An 18,659-nucleotide genomic window follows, 5' to 3' on the forward strand; every position below is an offset into this window, starting at 1 on the left:
GCAAAATGCTGGGTCCTGTTTGCAAAGTCAGTCTGGTACCCTATGTCTTTTTATTGGAGAATTGAGTCTATTGATATTGAGAGTTATTAGAGATCAATAATTGTTGCTTCCTGTTACTTTTGTTATTAGAGGTGGGATTATGTTTTAGAGTGAAATGGTCTATAAATATCAGTCAAGTCCAATTGGTCCAAAGCTTCAATTAGTTTTATTGTGTCCCTGTTTAGTTTCTGTTTTCCTGATCGGTCCATTCAGGAGAGTGGAGTGTTGAAGTCACCCACAATTATTGGGTTAGGTGAAATGTGTGCTTTGAGCTTTAGTAAAGTTTCTTTTACGAATGAGGGTGCCCTTGCATTTGACGCATAGATGTTCAGTATTGAAAGTTCTTCTTGGTGGATTTTTCCTTTGACCAGCAAGAAGTGTCCTTCTGTATCTCTTTTGATGACTTTAGGTTGAAAATCAATTTTATCTGATATTATAATGGCTACTCCGGCTCATTTCCTGAGACCATTCGCTTGTAAAATTGTTTTCCAGCCTTTTACTCTAAGGTAGTTTTTGTCTTTGACATTGAGGTGTGTTTCCTGTATGCAGCAAAATGTAGGGTCCTGTTTCCTTATCCAGTCTGTTAGTCTATGTCTTTTTATTGGGGAGTTGAGTCCATTGGCGTTAAGAGATACTAAGGAATAGTGATTATTACTTCCTGCCATTTTCAATGTTATTTTTATATTTGAGTGGTTATCTTCTTTTGGGTTTGGTGAAAGAAGGTAACTATCTTTTCTTTTTCCAGGGTGTCGTTTCCCTCCTTGTATTGGAGTTTTCCTCCTATTATTCTTTGTAGAGCTGGGTTTGTAGAAAGTTATTGTGTAAATTTGGTTTTGTCAGGAATATCTTGGTTTCTCCATCTATTGTGATTGAGAGTTTTGCTGGGTATAGTAGTCTTGGCTGACATTTGTGTTCTCTTAGAGTCTGCATGAGATCTGCCCAGGATCTTCTAGCTTTCATGGTCTCTGGTGAGAAGTCTGGTGTGATTCTGATAGGTCTTTTTTTTATATGTTACTTGGCTTTTTTCTCTTGCTGCCTTTAATATTCTTTCTTTGTTTAGTACATTTGGGGTTTTGATTATTATGTGACAAGAGGTATTTCTGCTCAGGTCCAGTCTGTTTGGAGTTCTGTAGGCTTCTTTTATATTCATGGGCATCTCTCTCTTTAAGTTGGGAAAGTTTTCTTCCATAATTTTGTTGAAGATATTTGCTGGCCCTTTCAGCTGTAAATCTTTACTCTCATCTATACCTATAATCCTTAGGTTTGGTCTTCTCATTGTGTCCTGGATTTTCTGGATGTTCTGGGATACACGCTTTTTGCATTTTGCATTTTCTTTGACTGTTGAGTCAATGGTTTCTATGGTATCTTCAGCATCTGAGATTCTTTCTTCCATCTCTTGCATTCTGTTGTTGATATTTGCATCTATGGCCCCTACTTTCTTCTCAAGGTTTTCTATCTCCAAAGTTGTCTCCCTTTGTGATTTCTTAGTTGTTTCTACTTCTGATTTTAGATCCTGGATGGTTTTGCTTAGCTCCTTCACTTGCTTGTTTGTGTTTTCCTGTAATTCTTCAAGAGATTTTTGTGTTTCCTCTTTTATGACTTCTGCTGTTTGACTCACTTTCTCCTGCATTTCTTTAAGTTTTTTTTTTTTTTTTTTGTGTTTCTTCTTTATTGGCTTCTATCTCTTGAGCCTTTTTCTCCTGAATTTCTTTAAGTGATTTTTGTATTTCCATTTTCAGGTTTCTAGCTTGTTCACGTTCCCCAGTATTTCTTTAAGAGATTAATTTATGTCCTTTTTGTGCTCTTCTAGCAGCACCATGAACAGTGATTTTAAATCCAAATCTTGTTTTTCTGATGTGTTTTTGTAATCAGGACTTGCTGATGTTGGAGAGTTTGGTTCAGATGCTGCCATATTGCCTAGGTTTCTGTTAGTAGCATTCCTGCATTTGCCCTTTGCCATCTTGTTATTTCTGGCATTAGTTGGTCTTGTCTCTGGCTGGTATTTGTGCCTCCTGTGAGGCTATATGGCTATTTCTGCAACACTGGATGGCTGGGTTTCCCCTGTTACAGATTGCTAATGCACTGCTCTCCTCTTGGGTGTCCTTGCAACCCTAGCATTCCTTGCCCCAGGTTGTCTGTGTGAACCTGGCGGTGCCCATTTGCTCCTTCAGTGAGTGCTGATGGTCTATGCTGCTGTGGGACCTTTTCCGAGTGCTGGTCACTCTGCTGGGCAGCCTATCTCCCAACCGGGTTGGTGCACACAAGGCTAGCCTAGCTGCTGAGGCCCTGAGTCTAGGCAAAAGCCTGGCAGCCTAAGGCCTGAGCAAAGTTTCCCTCGGGCTATGACTGTTAATTGGTTCTGTCAGGTGGCCAAGATAGTTGCACATGCATGTGCTCCCTGAAAGTGCCGGGAGAGAGTCTGCTAGACTAATAACCTCCTGGCCAGGTGGGCACACAGATGGCCCACTGAGCAGCCCAGGGCCTGGGGGCAGTCCAAGGCCTGTCTGTTTTAGACCCCACCCCCCCACCCCCGCCCCCACCCCACTATGTTAGCCTCAGGCTATGACTCTTAGCTGACTTTGCCTGCTAGAACTCTCTGGTGTCCCGTAGTCAAAATGGCGGAGTGCGTGACTACCTCCTGGCAGGATTTGCACACCGATGGGTCCCCCCTTCCCCGCCAGAACAGCCCTGGGCCTGGGTGCAGGCCAACGCCCGTCAGGCTTAGACCTGGCGATGTTGGCCTTGGGTTATATTTACGTACCTCAGTCTGTCTGATTTCTCTGGCGCCCGAGATCCAAGATGGCAGAGAGACTCTCGTCGACTTTTCCTTTTCTTATCCTCAGTAGGGCTAGATTATTGGAAAGATATTGTTTAAATTTGGTTTTGCTTTGGAATACCTTGGTTTCTCCATCTATGGCAATTGAGAGTTTTGCTGTGTGTAGTAGCCTGGGCTGGCATTTTTTTTTTTATTCGATATAATTTATTTACATTTCAAATGATTTCCCCTTTTCTAGCCCCCCCACTCCCCGAAAGTCCCGCAAGCCCCCTTCTCTTCCCCTGTCCTCCCACCCACCCCTTCCCACTTCCCCTTTCTGGTTTTGCTGAATACTGTTTCACTGAGTCTTTCCAGAACCAGGGGCCACTCCTCCTTTCTTCTTGTACCTCATTTGATGTGTGGATTATGTTTTGGGTATTCCAGTTTTCTAGGTTAATATCCACTTATTAGTGAGCGCATACCATGATTCACCTTTTGAGTCTGGGTTACCTCACTTAGTATGATATTCTCTAGCTCCATCCATTTGCCTAAGAATTTCATGAATTCATTGTTTCTAATGGCTGAATAGTACCCCATTGTGTAGATATACCACATTTTTTGCATCCACTCTTCTGTTGAGGGATACCTGGGTTCTTTCCAGCATCTGGCAATTACAAATAGGGCTGCTATGAACATAGTAGAACATGTATCCTTATTACATGGTGGGGAGTCTTCTGGGTATATGCCCAGGAGTGGTATAGCAGGATCTTCTGGAAGTAAGGTGCCCAGTTTTCGGAGGAACCGCTGGGCTGGCATTTTTATTCTCTTAGGGTCTGTATTACATTTACCCAAGATCTTCTGGCTTTTAGACTCTCTGTTGAAAAGTCTGGTTTAATTCTGATAGGTTTGACTTTATATATTACTTGACTCTTTCCCTTACCACTTTCAATATTCTTTCTTTGTTCTGTGAACTTGGTGTTTTAATTATTATGTGACAGGAGGAATTTCTTTTCTGGTCCAATCTATTTGGGGTTTTTATTTGTTTATGGGCATCTCTATTTAGGTTAGGGTATTTTCTTCTATAATTTTGTTGAAGATTTTGCTGGCCAAAGAGTTTAGAATTTTTATTCTCTTCTATAACAATTATTCTTTGGTTCAGTTTTTTTCATTATGTCTTAGAATTCTTGGAAGTTTGAAGTTAGGAACTTTTGCTTTTTGTATTTTCCTTTACTGTTGTGACCATGTCCTCTATGATATCCTCTACATCTATGAGTATCTCTTCTATCTCTTGTGTTTTGTTAGTGATCCTTGCTTTTGTGACTCCTGCTCTCTTTCCTAGGTTTTCCATTTCCAGGGCAGTCTCCTTTTGTGTTTTCTTTAATGTTTCTATTTTCATTTTTAGATCCAGGATGTTTTTATTCAATTTCTTCACATATTTGATTGTGACCTCTTGTATTTCTTTAAGGGTTTTATGTCTTCCCTCTTTAAGGGTTTCTACTTGTTTACTCCCGATCTCCTGTATTTCTTTAAGAGAGTTATTTATGTCCTTCTTAAAATCCTCTATTATGTTCATGAAATGAGAATTTAGATCTTAATCTTGCTTTACAGGTATGTTGGGGTTTACAGGTCTTGCTGTGGTGGGTGAACTGGGTTCTGATGCTGTCATGTCATATTGGTTTCTGTTGCTTACGTTCTTGCACTTGCCTCCTGCTCATCTGGTTGTCTCTGGTGTTAATTAGACTTGATGTATCTGACTGAAGCCTGTCTTTCTTTTGAGCCTGTGTTCCTGTGATCCTGAGGTCCTGAATGTGTGAGAGCCCCTGCAAAAGAGGTGTGTGCTGATTGTATAGGAATCTAGAGCAGGGCCAACGTATTTTTTTAATTTGAGTTTTTAGCCATTATTTCCTCATAGCTTGTCTTTCACTTTCTCTCCCTTATGAGCCCTTACTGTATGTATTTGTTATAAGAACATTGTCCGCATTTGAGCCTGTATTCATTTTTCCTCATCCTTTTTCCTTTTCTTCAGCTTCTACAATCTCCATGTAAATATTTTCAAACTTACCAATTATTAATTCATGTGGTTCAAATTAGTAGAGCATATTTAGTGAACAGTTTCTATCCATTGCTTACTTTCCTACTCAGAATTTTCAGTTAACATTTCCCCATAATTTTTGGCTTTTCATTCCCTACTTGATTTGATATTGTCTTCATACTTTTGTTTACTTCTTCAATATTATTCTCTGTTCTATCTGCCAACAGTTTTACAATGACTACTTGGAGATTTTTTTGAAGATGGCTTCTGATTTTTCCAGAGGACATATCTGTTGCTTGTTCTTCTGCTGTAAATGTCATACTTTCCTGCTTCTTTGCAATCTTTCATTTTTTTCAAAACCTGGATATTTTGGAAACATATTGGGGTATGGTTCTGGGTCTCACCTGTTATCTTGGATGTGTCAGAATACCTGGTGAGTGGAGCTACAACTGGGGTGTGGCTGCACACTGAGGTTCTGGTTCCTCCTGCTATGTTCATTCTTGCTACTTCTTGTTTGGTTATTTTTGGTTGGATTTTTTAATGAAGTCTATCTCTCTAAAACTCTGAATTCCATGATGGGTATCTGATGAAAAACAGTTTTCAATCAGCTTGTCATTACCCTGACATGCCTCTGAAGTTAGCAAAGCTCTCCTCCACATTTTTGAGCATATGAGCTGATAAACTCTAGCATTTTACACCACACTGACTTACTCTATTGGTAGAAATAAAGTCCACTAAAGCACCTGTTCTAGAGGGATGGCTCAGAGGAAAGAGTAGTGATTGTTGAGACTACCAGGATTTGATTCCTAGCATGTAATTTGCAACTCACAGACATTGGTAATATCATTTCTAGGAGATATGACTTCCTCCTCTGGTCTTTATTGTCACCAGGCATGTATGTGATGCATATGTATGCATGCAAGCCAAACACTCAAAAAATGGTCTCTGTGACCTATTCATTATCCCAAGGCCAGCAAAGCAGCAATCCAGGGCTGATTTCAAATAGACAGTTCTTTTTTTTTATTCGATATATTTTTTATTTACATTTCAAATGATTTCCCCTTTTCTAGCTCCCCACTCCCCGAAAGTCCCATAAGCCCCCTTCTCTCCCCCTGTCCTCCCACCCACCCCTTCCCACTTCCCCGTTCTGGTTTTGCCAAATACTGCTTCACTGAGTCTTCCCAGAACAAGGGGCCACTCCTCCTTTCTTCTTGTACCTCATTTGATGTGTGGATTATGTTTTGGGTATTCCAGTTTTCTAGGTTAATATCCACTTATTAGTGAGTGCATACCATGATTCATCTTTTGAGTCTGGGTCACCTCACTTAGTATGATGTTCTCTAGCTCCATCCATTTGCTTAAGAATTTCATGAATTCATTGTTTCTAATGGCTGAATAGTACTCCATTGTGTAGATATACCACATTTTTTGCATCCACTCTTCTGTTGAGGGATACCTGGGTTCTTTCCAGCATCTGGCAATTATAAATAGGGCTGCTATGAACATAATAGAGCATTTATCCTTATTACATGGTGGGGAATCCTCTGGGTATATTCCCAGGAGTGGTATAGCAGGATCTTCTGGAAGTGAGGTGCCCAGTTTTTGGAGGAACCGCCAGACTGATTTCCAGAGTGGTTGTACCAATTTGCAACCCCACCAGCAGTGAAGGAGTGTTCCTCTTTCTACACATCCTCTCCAACACCTGCTGTCTCCTGAATTTTTAATCTTAGCCATTCTGACTGGTGTAAGGTGAAATCTCAGGGTTATTTTGACTTGCATTTCCCTAATGACTAATGAAGGTGAGCATTTTTTTAAGATGCTTCTCTGCCATCCGAAGTTCTTCAGGTGAGAATTCTTTGTTTAACTCTGTACAATAGAGTTCAGCACAACTCAGTAGCAGGCAACAGTTCAACCTTGAGAGTCTAATACCAAGAAGTTTATTTTAGACATATTTAAGAAAAGAAATTTGAAAAAAAGTTCTCTGGGGATAACTGACTCAGTCCCATATGCAGGACAAAGTTTCAGACATGACTACATGAAAACTCATATAGTACAAGTGACATCTTGCATAAAGATAGGATCCATAGATTAACTGAGGTAGCAGTTTCAAGATGAAGAGGCTCGTGATGGGTCTGGGTAACAAATCTGGCCTGGCCATACAGAGAGCCAAGGGCTATTAACACATCCTCCCTCAGCTTTCTGTGAGGAAACAGCTTATACATTTCTTCTTTAAAAGAGAGAACCCTGTATGCTTATCATCTAAGGTTCCCTAAGGCCTGTGTATGAGCACAAGGACCTCTTACACACTCATACAGATAAAAAATGTTTTAAAATTAAAAATCTAATAAGATAGCATATTATCTTTATAAAGAATAATTTCTAAGGTCACTGTTAGTATATGTTCTGCCCCTGTGGAAACTTCTCCTAGGTAGTGTGTCTGGGGTGTATGTGTGTTTGTGTGTGTGTAGCCCAGGCTGACCTTGACCTCTGTAGCAGTCTTCCAAAGTTTCCCTGAGGAAAGTTGGAGATGTACAAACAGGCAATGGACCACTTCAGACAGCCTCTTAAAATTATTCTCAAGCACGTCATAAGGCTATCTATGCCTCATCCTCAGAAGTTCTGATAATACTTTTTCTTTAAATTTTAGTAATCAATGAATAAAACTGTATGGATATGTGTGTGTCAGAATGCATGTGTTCATGCAATGTGCATGCATTTATGCTCCTGTACACACACACACACACACACACACACACACACACACACACACAGACACACACTGATACTTTACCTTCTGAGATGTCTTCCAAGTTCACTAAAGTCATTATTATATTCTTTGTTTCTTATGGCAGGTCTCATTGTGTAGCCCAGACTGGCTTCGAATTCATAGAAACCCTCTTTTTTCTGTTCTCCAAGAACTGGGAGCAAAGGCCTGGACCATTATGACCAACAAAATTCTGATTTTAAACTAAGAACTTTATTGTAGACAGTTTCAAACCTACTTTAAAGATGTTTAAGCACATGGATGCAAGGATCAACTAACAGCTAATATCATTTCATCTATGTCCTTAAACTTTGCTTTCCTATTTTATTTTATTTATTGGTTTGTTTTTGTGGGTGGAAGTGGAACCTGATCCCTCTGCTGAAGCAACAAATGCTCTAAACCACTGAGCCATCTCTCCAGCTTCTAATGTCCCTTTTCCTTTGTGCTGTTTTTGAATTTATGAGACAGGGCCTGATAGGACAGATAAGCCTAGCCTTGAAAATGACAACAATCTTCTTACCTCAGACTTCAGTGAGTCTGGATGAGAGGTGCAAGCTATCATTTTCATCAACTCTTTCCCAGGCTAAGCTGAGAATGACTGGCGTTTACTGATTGACACAGACTGGAATGAAGGCCTCGTCTATCTTTAGAAGTACCCAGAATCATGAACTCAGCAGCTGGTAGGACTTTCCCCAACTATCTTCTATTTCTCTCTCTCTGTTTGGAGTTTTTGTTGTTGTCTCTTAGAATTTTGCTTGTTCATCTGTCAGTAAAGTTAGAAAAGATTGTAAGCTTCTGGATGTACATATACAGGACAAATATATTGTAGATGTCCCCTTGCTGGGTTTCTAAGTGCTGTCCTGAATCCTCTTTGGGGAAGGAAGAGATAATATAAACAAAGCTGTTGAAGATGCATGCCAGAGTCTATACATATTCCGAAGTGCACACATCACTGTGGGCTGGTAAGGCACCATCCCTAAAGATGTGTTTTCTCTGAACACAATTGCCTTCAGCCATGGAGGACTACACACTCTCCCATCTCGCTTTTCTCTCTTTGAAGTTTACACTAGATATTTTACAGGACGGAGCCTGACCCTCTAATGCCAGTTACGTCCAGAACTTCCAATAAGCAAATGAGCCATAAACCATATGTGCTAAGTGATCAAATGTGAACAAGAGAGAATTTTCCCTTAGGTCTTGGCATAACTTCATTTTCTGTGCCCAGATGAAGAAGAGTGGGGACCAATTCTTTTTTTTTTAATTTTTTTATTCGATATAATTTATTTACATTTCAAATGATTTCCCCTTTTCTAGCCCCCCCCACTCCCCGAAAGTCCCGTAAGCCCCCTTCTCTTTCCCTGTCCTCCCTCCCACCCCTTCCCAGTTCCCCGTTCTGGTTTTGCCGAATACTGTTTCACTGAGTCTTTCCAGAACCAGGGACTGCTCCTCCTTTCTTCTTGTATCTCATTTGTGTGGATTATGTTTTGGGTATTCCAGTTTTCTAGGTTAATAACCACTTATTAGTGAGTGCATACCATGATTCACCTTTTGAGTCTGGGTTACCTCAATTAGTATGATGTTCTCTAGCTCCATCCATTTGCCTAAGAATTTCATGAATTCGTTGTTTCTAATGGCTGAATAGTACTCCATTGTGTAGATATACCACATTTTTTGCATCCACTCTTCTGTTGAGGGATACCTGGGTTCTTTCCAGCATCTGGCAATTATAAATAGGGCTGCTATGAACATAGTAGAGCATGTATCCTTATTACATGGTGGGGAATCCTCTGGGTATATGCCCAGGAGTGGTATAGCAGGATCTTCTGGAAGTGAGGTGCCCAGTTTTCGGAGGAACCGCCAGACTGCTTTCCAGAGTGGTTGTACCAATTTGCAACCCCACGAGCAGTGGAGGAGTGTTCCTCTTTCTCCACACCCTCTCCAACACCTGCTGTCTCCTGAATTTTTAATCTTAGCCATTCTGACTGGTGTAAGATGAAATCTTAGTGTTGTTTTGATTTGCATTTCCCTAATGACTAATGAAGTTGAGCATTTTTTAAGATGCTTTTCCGCCATCCGAAGTTCTTCAGGTGAGAATTCTTTGTTTAACTCTGTACCCCATTTTTTAATAGGGTTGTTTGGTTTTCTGGAGTCTAACTTCTTGAGTTCTTTATCTTCAACCCTATGTGCTTAGATCAGTCTCAGGGAGTTCTCTCTGGGACTTGTCTGCACACATATTGCTTCATCTCCATGTTCTGACTCTGAGCTTAGAAGCTTTGTTTTATTTTTGTTGGTCAAGAGGGACCAAGAACTGGCTTACACAACTCCTTTTTGTTGCTCTTTAATGAGATACTCAGGGAGTCTATCCCCCATGGAACTTCATGCTGCTGTAAATACCTTTCTAATTCTCTCATACCTCCTTCTAATACAGAGTGCTGGGACAGTGATCATCCACTCTTTACCTTCTTAGAACATTCCTATATTCTCAAGACTTTAATACTTAGAATAAAGAACACTATTGCCCAGCAACTTTAAGGTAATATAATAGTGCCTGTCCAGGTGTTTTCAGAATAGTAGAGATGCTACTGTTTCTTCTCCAACATGTGTTGCTCACTCTCTACCACAGAGGATCTCAAGTTGAACTTGAGATCAATACAATACCTGCCTGCTTCTCTTCTCCTTTAAGCTTCTAACGAGTGGGAGGAAGAGTGGAAATGTTGCCAGAAACAGGTCAGAGTGATGCATGTGCAGGAATGCTTTTATGTTATATTCCATAAAACTAAACAGGTGACTCTGGGAAACCAACATGACCTAAAAGTGGGAATTGTAAATTGAGTATGTGGAAAATAAGAGTGGATCTTTAATTCAGAAACTCTAATGCAGGATTAATGTGAGCCTGGTTGTAACATCCAAATGGGAAAACAGACTTCTGACCTCTGCTTCTCCTTACTGTAGCTGGGCTTAGAATCATGAGCAGCATCAACCAGTCAAGTATTTCTGAGTTCCTCCTCCTGGGACTCTCCAGGCAGCCCCAGCAGCAGCAGCAGCTCCTCTTCCTGCTCTTCCTCATCATGTACCTGGCCACTGTCCTGGGAAACCTGCTCATCATCCTGGCCATCAGCACAGACTCCCGCCTGCACACCCCCATGTACTTCTTCCTCAGCAACCTGTCCTTTGTGGATGTCTGCTTCTCCTCCACCACAGTTCCCAAGGTGCTGGCCATATACATACTTGGGAGTCAAACCATTTCTTTTTCTGGGTGTCTCACACAGCTGTATTTTCTCTGTGTGTCTGCTGACATGGACAATTTCTTGCTGGCTGTGATGGCCTATGACCGGTATGTGGCCATTTGCCACCCTTTAGACTACACAGCAAAGATGACCCGTCAGTTCTGTACACTTCTTGTTTTGGGGTCATGGGTGGTAGCCAACCTTAATTGTCTGTTGCACATACTACTCATAGCTCGACTTTCCTTTTGTGGAAACAATATCATCCCCCACTTCTTCTGTGATGCGACTCCTCTCCTGAAACTCTCCTGCTCAGACACACATCTCAATAAACTGATAATTCATACAGAGGGAGCTGTGGTCATGGTTGCCCCATTTGTCTGTATCCTGGTCTCCTACATCTACATCACCTATGCAGTTTTTAGAGTCTCATCCCTTAGGGGAGGAGGGAAAGCCTTCTCCACCTGTGGCTCACACCTGGCTGTGGTCTGCCTCTTCTATGGCACCATCATCGCTGAGTATTTTAACGCTTCATCCTCTCACTCAGCTGTGAGGGACATGGTAGGTGCTGTTATGTACACAGTGGTGACTCCAATGATGAACCCTTTCATCTACAGCCTGAGGAACAGGGACATGAAAAGGGCTATAAGGAAAGTGCTTACCATGAGATTTCTCTCTAAGCTGTAATGTAGAATGTGTGGAACATCACAGATGGAACTAATATCTAAGAATCCTTCATATTCTGCCAATTAGCTGAACCTTAGCACTTATCTTTTGCAAGGAAAGGATCTACTATCTCTTCTACATACATATATATCTCTTCCAGGATATAAATCCTTTTTTGTAAAAGATTGAAAAAACTCCTTAATGAATGTTGTTATTTGGATTGTTATGTCATTGTCTTGTCAGAATGAACAATGAGTACCACTGCACAGTGTTCAAGAATTGTAAGGAGTCTCAATAGGACAACACTGGAAAGATACTAGTGGTAAGCTCAAAATTGAGACAGGTGTTGTCAGAATGAGGAATATATTCCTGCTCCAGATTGGATGTGGCTTCAGAGTTGGAATAATTTTGAATGGCTGTCTTCATGCAATTCACTACAAGACTGAGCTCTGATGGGCCAAGTAGCAGCAGCCACACAGTCACCATTTTCAGAGTAATGGGCATGCTGCTATTTTGTTGGCATCAACAGACCCTCTGCTCCTATGTTCAGTTGTACTTACAACATCTTGTGCTATCATTGTTTCAGAGACCTATTTGCTACTCGCACTCTTTATAATGGTCTCTGTTCCTTGGCAGAATGCCAGCACCCAACTGTGAGTATCATAGTCACCTCTGAGAAATCACATCTGTTCATTCTTTCTCACGAAAGAGACCTCAGCCTGAGCCCATCTCAAAGGAAGATCAGACTTGATGGATTGACAAGGGAAGGTTTAGAGCTCCAGGAAACCCTACTTCTGCAGATCATTTGGTCTTACTATGTTATTCCTGTTATCTGGGCATTATATAGCATTTAACATTAGGCAGGAAACAGGTCGACTCAATAAAAACGAACTGTGCCTTCAGCAATTCTAGTGTGCAGACATGTCAGTCCCTCTGCCCTCTTTTACTGCCTCTGTCAGCGCTTCCTGATGTTCTCTTGTAGCTAGCATTTTGCTGTTGTTGTTGTTTTTGAGATGGAATCTCTATACATTCCTGGCTCTCCTGGAACTTTTATTTAGTAAAAATGCACATATTGCATTTCAATATCCATTTCATAGTAAAACTTCTAAAGGTAGTGCCTTTAACTTTGTTTTGCTGATCTTGTGAAGCTTTATTTCTTAGATTGTTTAATTAATTAATTAATTAATTAATTTACATTCCACATTTTATTTCCCCCAACAGCATAAACCCTTGGACTGTTCCACATCCCATATCTCTACCCCACCCCATCTCCACATGGATGGCCATCCCCATCCCTCCTGACCTCTAAATTCCCTGAGGCCTTGAGTCTCTTCTTAGGTTCATCTTCTCTGAATGAACACAGACCGGGCAGTCCTGTACTGTTTAAGTGTTGGTGGCCTCATTTCAGCTGGTGTATGCTGCCTGTTTGGTGGTCCAGTGTTTGAGAGATCTCAGAGATCCAGATTAATTGTAACTGCTAGTCTTCCTACAGGATTGCCCTCCTCCTCAGTTTCTTTCAGCCTTCCTGAATTCAACAACAGGGGTCAGCTGCTTATGTCTATTGGTTGGATGCAAATATCTGCATCTGACTCTTTCAGTTGCTTTTTGGGTCTTCCGGAGTGTGGTCATGCTAGTTCTCTTGAGCACTCCATATGCTCTATAATAGTGTCAGGACCTCCCCTTGAGCTGGATTTCACTTTGAACCTGTCACTGGACCTTCTTTTCCTCAGGCTCCTCTCCATTTCCATTCCTATAATTCTTTCAGACAGGAACAATTATGGGTCAGAGTTGTGTATTTCTAAGATTTTTTACTTTTCAATTTTAATGAAAATTTTCGTTCATTTTATTTTTTTCATTATTTCTTTGTTTCTTTCTGTTTCTCTCTCCCTCCTTTCCTCCTTTCCCCTCCATCTCTCTTCCTTCCTTTCTTTCTTTCACTCCCACAAAGTTTAACTTGTGCTGCCGTATACTTCAATGTACAGCGTTCACTGTGGTTGAGTTAAAGGGGCTGCACTCTTTAGAGAAAACAAACACTCCCTTTCCCAGTGTCTTACACTTGCCAATAGCTCTCCAGCAAGTGCTTGCAGAATGACTGCAAGTCTTTGTACTTTTATGTTTATTTCATGTATGAGTATAACACTCTATAGTAATTCTCTTTCTCCTTCAAAACATAAAAAAGTACAGTATGTTTTGAAATTTATTTTGGAACTGAAGAATAAAGCTGCCTTTATCACAGGCCTATAATATCAACACAATGGTGCTTAGGGAGGTGGATCACAAGTTTGTAGCATGCCTCGGTTCTATTATGAGTTCTGGGTGATAGGATAGACTGTGAAATTCTTTCTCAATAAACAAAATAAAACAAAAGAAAATTAATTCGAAGTATATTAAATATATTCTCCTCATCTTTTCCTTTAAACCCATTTAATATGACTCCTGACTCTATTTGTGATGGAAATGCAAATATAATTGTACTCAGTTGAGCTTCCTGAACTATTAGGTCATTTTTTAAAATGACTTTTCAGCCATTATTACTTTATAACTTGCCTTTCCCTTTCTCCCCTCTAAACATGCTTTCTGTATATATTTGCTGTAAGAACATTGTCTACACTTGACTATGTATTCACTATTTTCCTTTTCTTCACTGTCCACAATTTGTATATGACAATGTACAAATTTGTCAATTAAATATATCTACATATATGTATATATCTACATATATATGTGCATGTATACATACATACATATATGTATACATATATGGTTTAAGTTTGTAGAGCCCATTTACTGAACAGTTTATATCAAATTTTACTTTCCTGTTCTGAATTTCTACTTAACATTTCCTTATAACTTTAGTAACTTCATTCCCTACTTGATTTGACATTGTCTTCATACTTTTGTTTTACTTCTTCAGTATTTCTCTCCATCCATTTGCCAACATTTTTGCAATGACTACTGGGAGATATTTTTGTTAAAGATGCCTTCTGCCTTTTCCAGAGGATGTATCTGTTATTCATTATTCTGCTGTGAAGGTCATACATATATCTGTATGTAAAGGCCCTTTTCTTTGCAATTTTTCATTTTGTTTTCAAAAACTGAATAGTTTGGAAACATATCACTGCATACTGAGGTTCTGTCTCCCCTGCTGTGCTTGTTCTTGCTATTGCTTGTGTGCTTATTTTTGGTTGGGTTATTTTCTGCAGTCTATCCCTGTAACATTGTGAATCTTCTGATGATGTTTCTCATGAGAAACAGGTTTTAGTCAGCCTGTCATCACCCTGGAATGGCTCTGAAGTTAGTAAACCTCTCTTCCACTTTGTTGACCACATGAGATGAGAAACTAGTACTTTACACCACACTGCTTACTCTATTGGTAGAAATTAAGTTCACTAAAGCATCTGATCTAGAGGGGTGGCTCAGGGGTAAGACCAGTGATTGCTTTCAGAGAGGACTAGGGTTCGATTTCCAGCATCAACATTGCAAGACACAACCATCACTAACATTGTTTCCAGGAGATATGACTTCCTCTTCTGGTCTCCATTGGCAGCAGGCATGTGATGCATGATATGCATCCAAGCCAAACCTTCACAAAGGGGGTCTCTATGATTTCTTCATGATCCCAAGGCCAGTAAAGCAGCAATCCAGGGAAGATTTTGAAAAGTTAGTTCACCAGAGTTCAACATGACTCAGTCGCAGTCATTGGTTCTACCTTGAGAGTCTGATACCAAGAAGTTCATTTTAGAAATGTTTAAGAAAGGAAATTTGAAAAAAAGTTTTCTGGGTGTAACTAACTCAATCCCATGTGTACAGAAAAGCTTAAGATATGACTACATGGAAACTCAACGCAAAAGTGACATCTTCAAAAAGATAGGATCCGTAGACTAAGGAAACAGGCTAAAGATAAATAAGCATGCTCAGGATGAGGGCCTGGAGGGGCCTGTGTTATAGATGGAGACAAGTTCAAGATAAGCATCTGGGTGACAAATGTGGCCTGGCCACACACAGACAAAGGTTTTTAACATATCCTCTCTCAGGTTTCATATTAAAAAACAGCTTATATACCTCTCTTCTTCTCAGAGACGACCCTGTGTGTTTGACATTTCTCACTCCTTGGTGAGAAATGAGTTAGCACAAGGACCTCCTACACACTCATATAGAAAATGATATTTTAAAAAATTAAAAATCCAGTAAGATTGTGTATTGTCTTTACAAAGAATCGTTTCAGAGGTCATTTTTGTATGTGTTCTGACCCTGAGGAAAGCTCCTCCAGGTAGCGCGTATGTGTGTGTGTGTGTGTGTGTGTGTGTGTGTGTATGTGTGTGTGTCTGTCGAGCCAGGCTGACCTTGACTCTGGGTCATCCTTTCTCAGTCTTCCTGAGGAGGCTTAGACAAGTACAAATAGGCATTGTACCACTCCAGTCAACCCCTTAAAATTATGCTCAAGCAGGTCTTAAGGCTATCTTTTGCATCATCCTTAGAAGTTCTGATAGTCCTTTTCTTTAAATTTAGGTAAGCAAAGAATAAAACTGTATGGATGCATGTGTGAGTGAGCATATGTTCATGCACTGTCCATGAATTTATGGACATGTGTGTGTGTTCAGGCGGGGTGCATGTGTGTGCACACACATGTGGAAGTCAGACATTGGTGCAGCTATCCTCTTTGATCTCTTTCCACACTCTGTATGGAGGCAGGCCCACTCACTGGACCCAGAGCTTGCTCACTCAGCCTGTTTACCTAACTACTTCCCCCAGGACCTCTTTCTGACTCTTGTAGTATGAATACAGGCTGTCTGCCATACTTTTTGGTATGTATATGGGTGCTGATATCTCAACTGTGGTCTTTAAGCCCACTTTCCCTAATGAACCACCTTCATTTGCAATGTAGGTGTTTTGCAAATGTAAGGATTTTTTGTTTGTTTCTTAAGACTTGTCTCATTGTGTACCTTAGACTGGATTTGATTTTACAGGGCCCCTCTTGCTTCTGTTTTCCAAGTGCTGAGATTAGAGGCATGTACCACCATAGCCAACAAAGTTCTAATTTTAAACTAAGAACTTCATTGTAGATAATTTAAAACATATGTTATGAACAGACAGGACAGATATTTGAGTGCATGGATATAAGATTTAAGTAAGAGCTAATATCATTTCACTTTATTATTTCATTTTAGTTATTTATTTGTTTGTTTCTGGGCATGATTTTTGAGACAGACTGAACAGGCCTGGATTTCCTGATACTTTATCTGAAGATTAGGCTGACATAGAACTCAAAGAGATCCACTTGTCTCTGACTCTCTGGTGGTGGACTCAAAGACATGCACCATCACTGATAGGCTAGGTTTTGTATTATTATTATTATTTAGTAGTAGTAGTAGTAGTAGTAGTAGCAGTAGTAATGATTTTTAATGTATCTTTTCATTTGTTTCACTTTGTTTTATGGTGAGACCTGCCTATGTAGCCCAGAATACATAGCCATTATCATTTTTTCTTTTTTTTAAAAAGACATATTTACATGTGTTTTGCCTGCCTATACATGCCTATGAACTATGTGCATGTCCAAGGAGACTAGTACATTGTGTGAGTCCTCAGTTTCCTGAACCAGGTATTATGAATGGTTGAGAAACACTATATGGGTGCTGGGAGTTGACCCTTGGCCCTCTGCAGAAGAAACAAGTTCTCTAAACCACTCACTAGGTCATCTCTCCAGCTTTTAATGTCTCTTCTCCTTTGTTCTGTGTCTGTTTTTATGAGACATGATGTGGTATGGTAGATAAGGCTAGTCTTGAACATGACAGCAACCTTCTTGTCCCAGAATTCAGTGTGCTAGATGAGAGATGCAAGGCAACACATGCTTTCATTTTCATCAACACTTTCCCAAGCTGGACTGAGAAAGACTTGGTTTTTACTGTTAAATGCTGACTGGGAATGAAGGCCTCATCTAGAAGTACTAATAACCAAATCCTAAACTCAACATCCAGTAGGATTGTGCCCAGTTTCCTTACATGCCTCTCTGTGTGTACAGTTTTTTGTTGTTATCTCTTAGAATTTTGCTTCTTCATCTGTGAATCAAACAAAAAATGATGCAAGATTCTGGATGTACATGGACAGGACAAGTCATACTGAGGATGTCTCTATGCTAGGTTTCTAAGTCCTGTCGTGAATCCTCTCTGGGGAAGGGATAAAGAATATAAACTAAACTGTTGGAGCTGTACTGAAAAGATTGTAGGTTTTCAGAACCGCACACATGACTGTGGTCCAGGAAGACACTATACCCAATGATGTGGGTTGTCTGAACTCAGGTCATCTTCAGACATGGAGGACTACACATTCTCCCATCTAGTTTTTCTTTCCTTGAACATTAAACTGGATATTTTACACAGGATTGAGCCTGACCCTGTAATGCTAGTTACTCCCAGGGGTTCCTATAAGTAAGTGTGCACAAGCCCTATGTGGTAAGTGATCAAATGTGAGGAAGACAGGACTTTCCCTAGGATAGGACGATAACGTCATGTTTTGTGATGAAAGGAAGAAGAATTGGTACTGATTATTCAATCCTAAATGCTTAGATCAGTCTCAGGGAATTCTCTTTGGGACTTGTCTTCTCACAGAATGCTTTATCCCCAAGTCTCCTATGAGATCAGATGATATGTCCCATTGCTGTTGGTCAAGAGGGACCATGGCCTGGCTTACATAACTCCTTGCTGCTGGTCTTTAATGAGATAGTCAGGGATTCTATCCCCAGTGGGTCTTCATGCTGTCTAATTCTCCCAGACCTCCTTCTGAGAAATCTGGGACTGTGATCATCCACTCTTCACCTTCCCAGAAACATCCTACATTTCCAAGACTTTCCAATCCTTAGAACAAAGTATGCTATTGCCCAGTAACTCCAAGGTAAAAGCAATAGAACTGCCCATCCAAGTATTTTCAAAGTAGTAGAGATTCCAATGACTCTTCTGCAACAAATGTTGCATGGACACAGGGGAAATTTTTCTGAAAAGGACACCAATATCTTATGCTCTAAGATCAAGAATTGACAAATGGGACCTCATGAAATTATCACATATCTTCAAGAAAAAGGACACTGTCGAAAGGACAAAAATGGCAACCACCAAATTGGGAAAAGATCTTTACCAACCCTACATCTGATAGATGGCTTATATCCAAGATATACAAAGAACTCAA

General features: G+C 40.3%; 1 protein-coding gene across 1 annotated transcript; it reads left to right on the forward strand.

Moving 5' to 3' along the window:
• The first annotated feature begins 10,556 nt into the window (after positions 1-10,556).
• On the forward strand, positions 10,557-11,501 carry LOC127694498 (olfactory receptor 1361-like). Its single transcript, XM_052195995.1, has one exon. The coding sequence runs from the start codon at positions 10,557-10,559 to the stop codon at positions 11,499-11,501; it is 945 nt and encodes a 314-aa protein (XP_052051955.1).
• Positions 11,502-18,659: the final 7,158 nt, after the last annotated feature.

This window comes from Apodemus sylvaticus, chromosome 10, assembly GCF_947179515.1.
Source record: "Apodemus sylvaticus chromosome 10, mApoSyl1.1, whole genome shotgun sequence".
NCBI classification, from domain to species: Eukaryota; Metazoa; Chordata; class Mammalia; order Rodentia; family Muridae; genus Apodemus; species Apodemus sylvaticus.

Excerpts from the sequence above, each read along its gene's own strand:
- LOC127694498 (XM_052195995.1), top strand. The coding sequence starts at position 10,557 with ATGAGCAGCATCAACCAGTCAAGTATTTCTGAGTTCCTCCTCCTGGGA.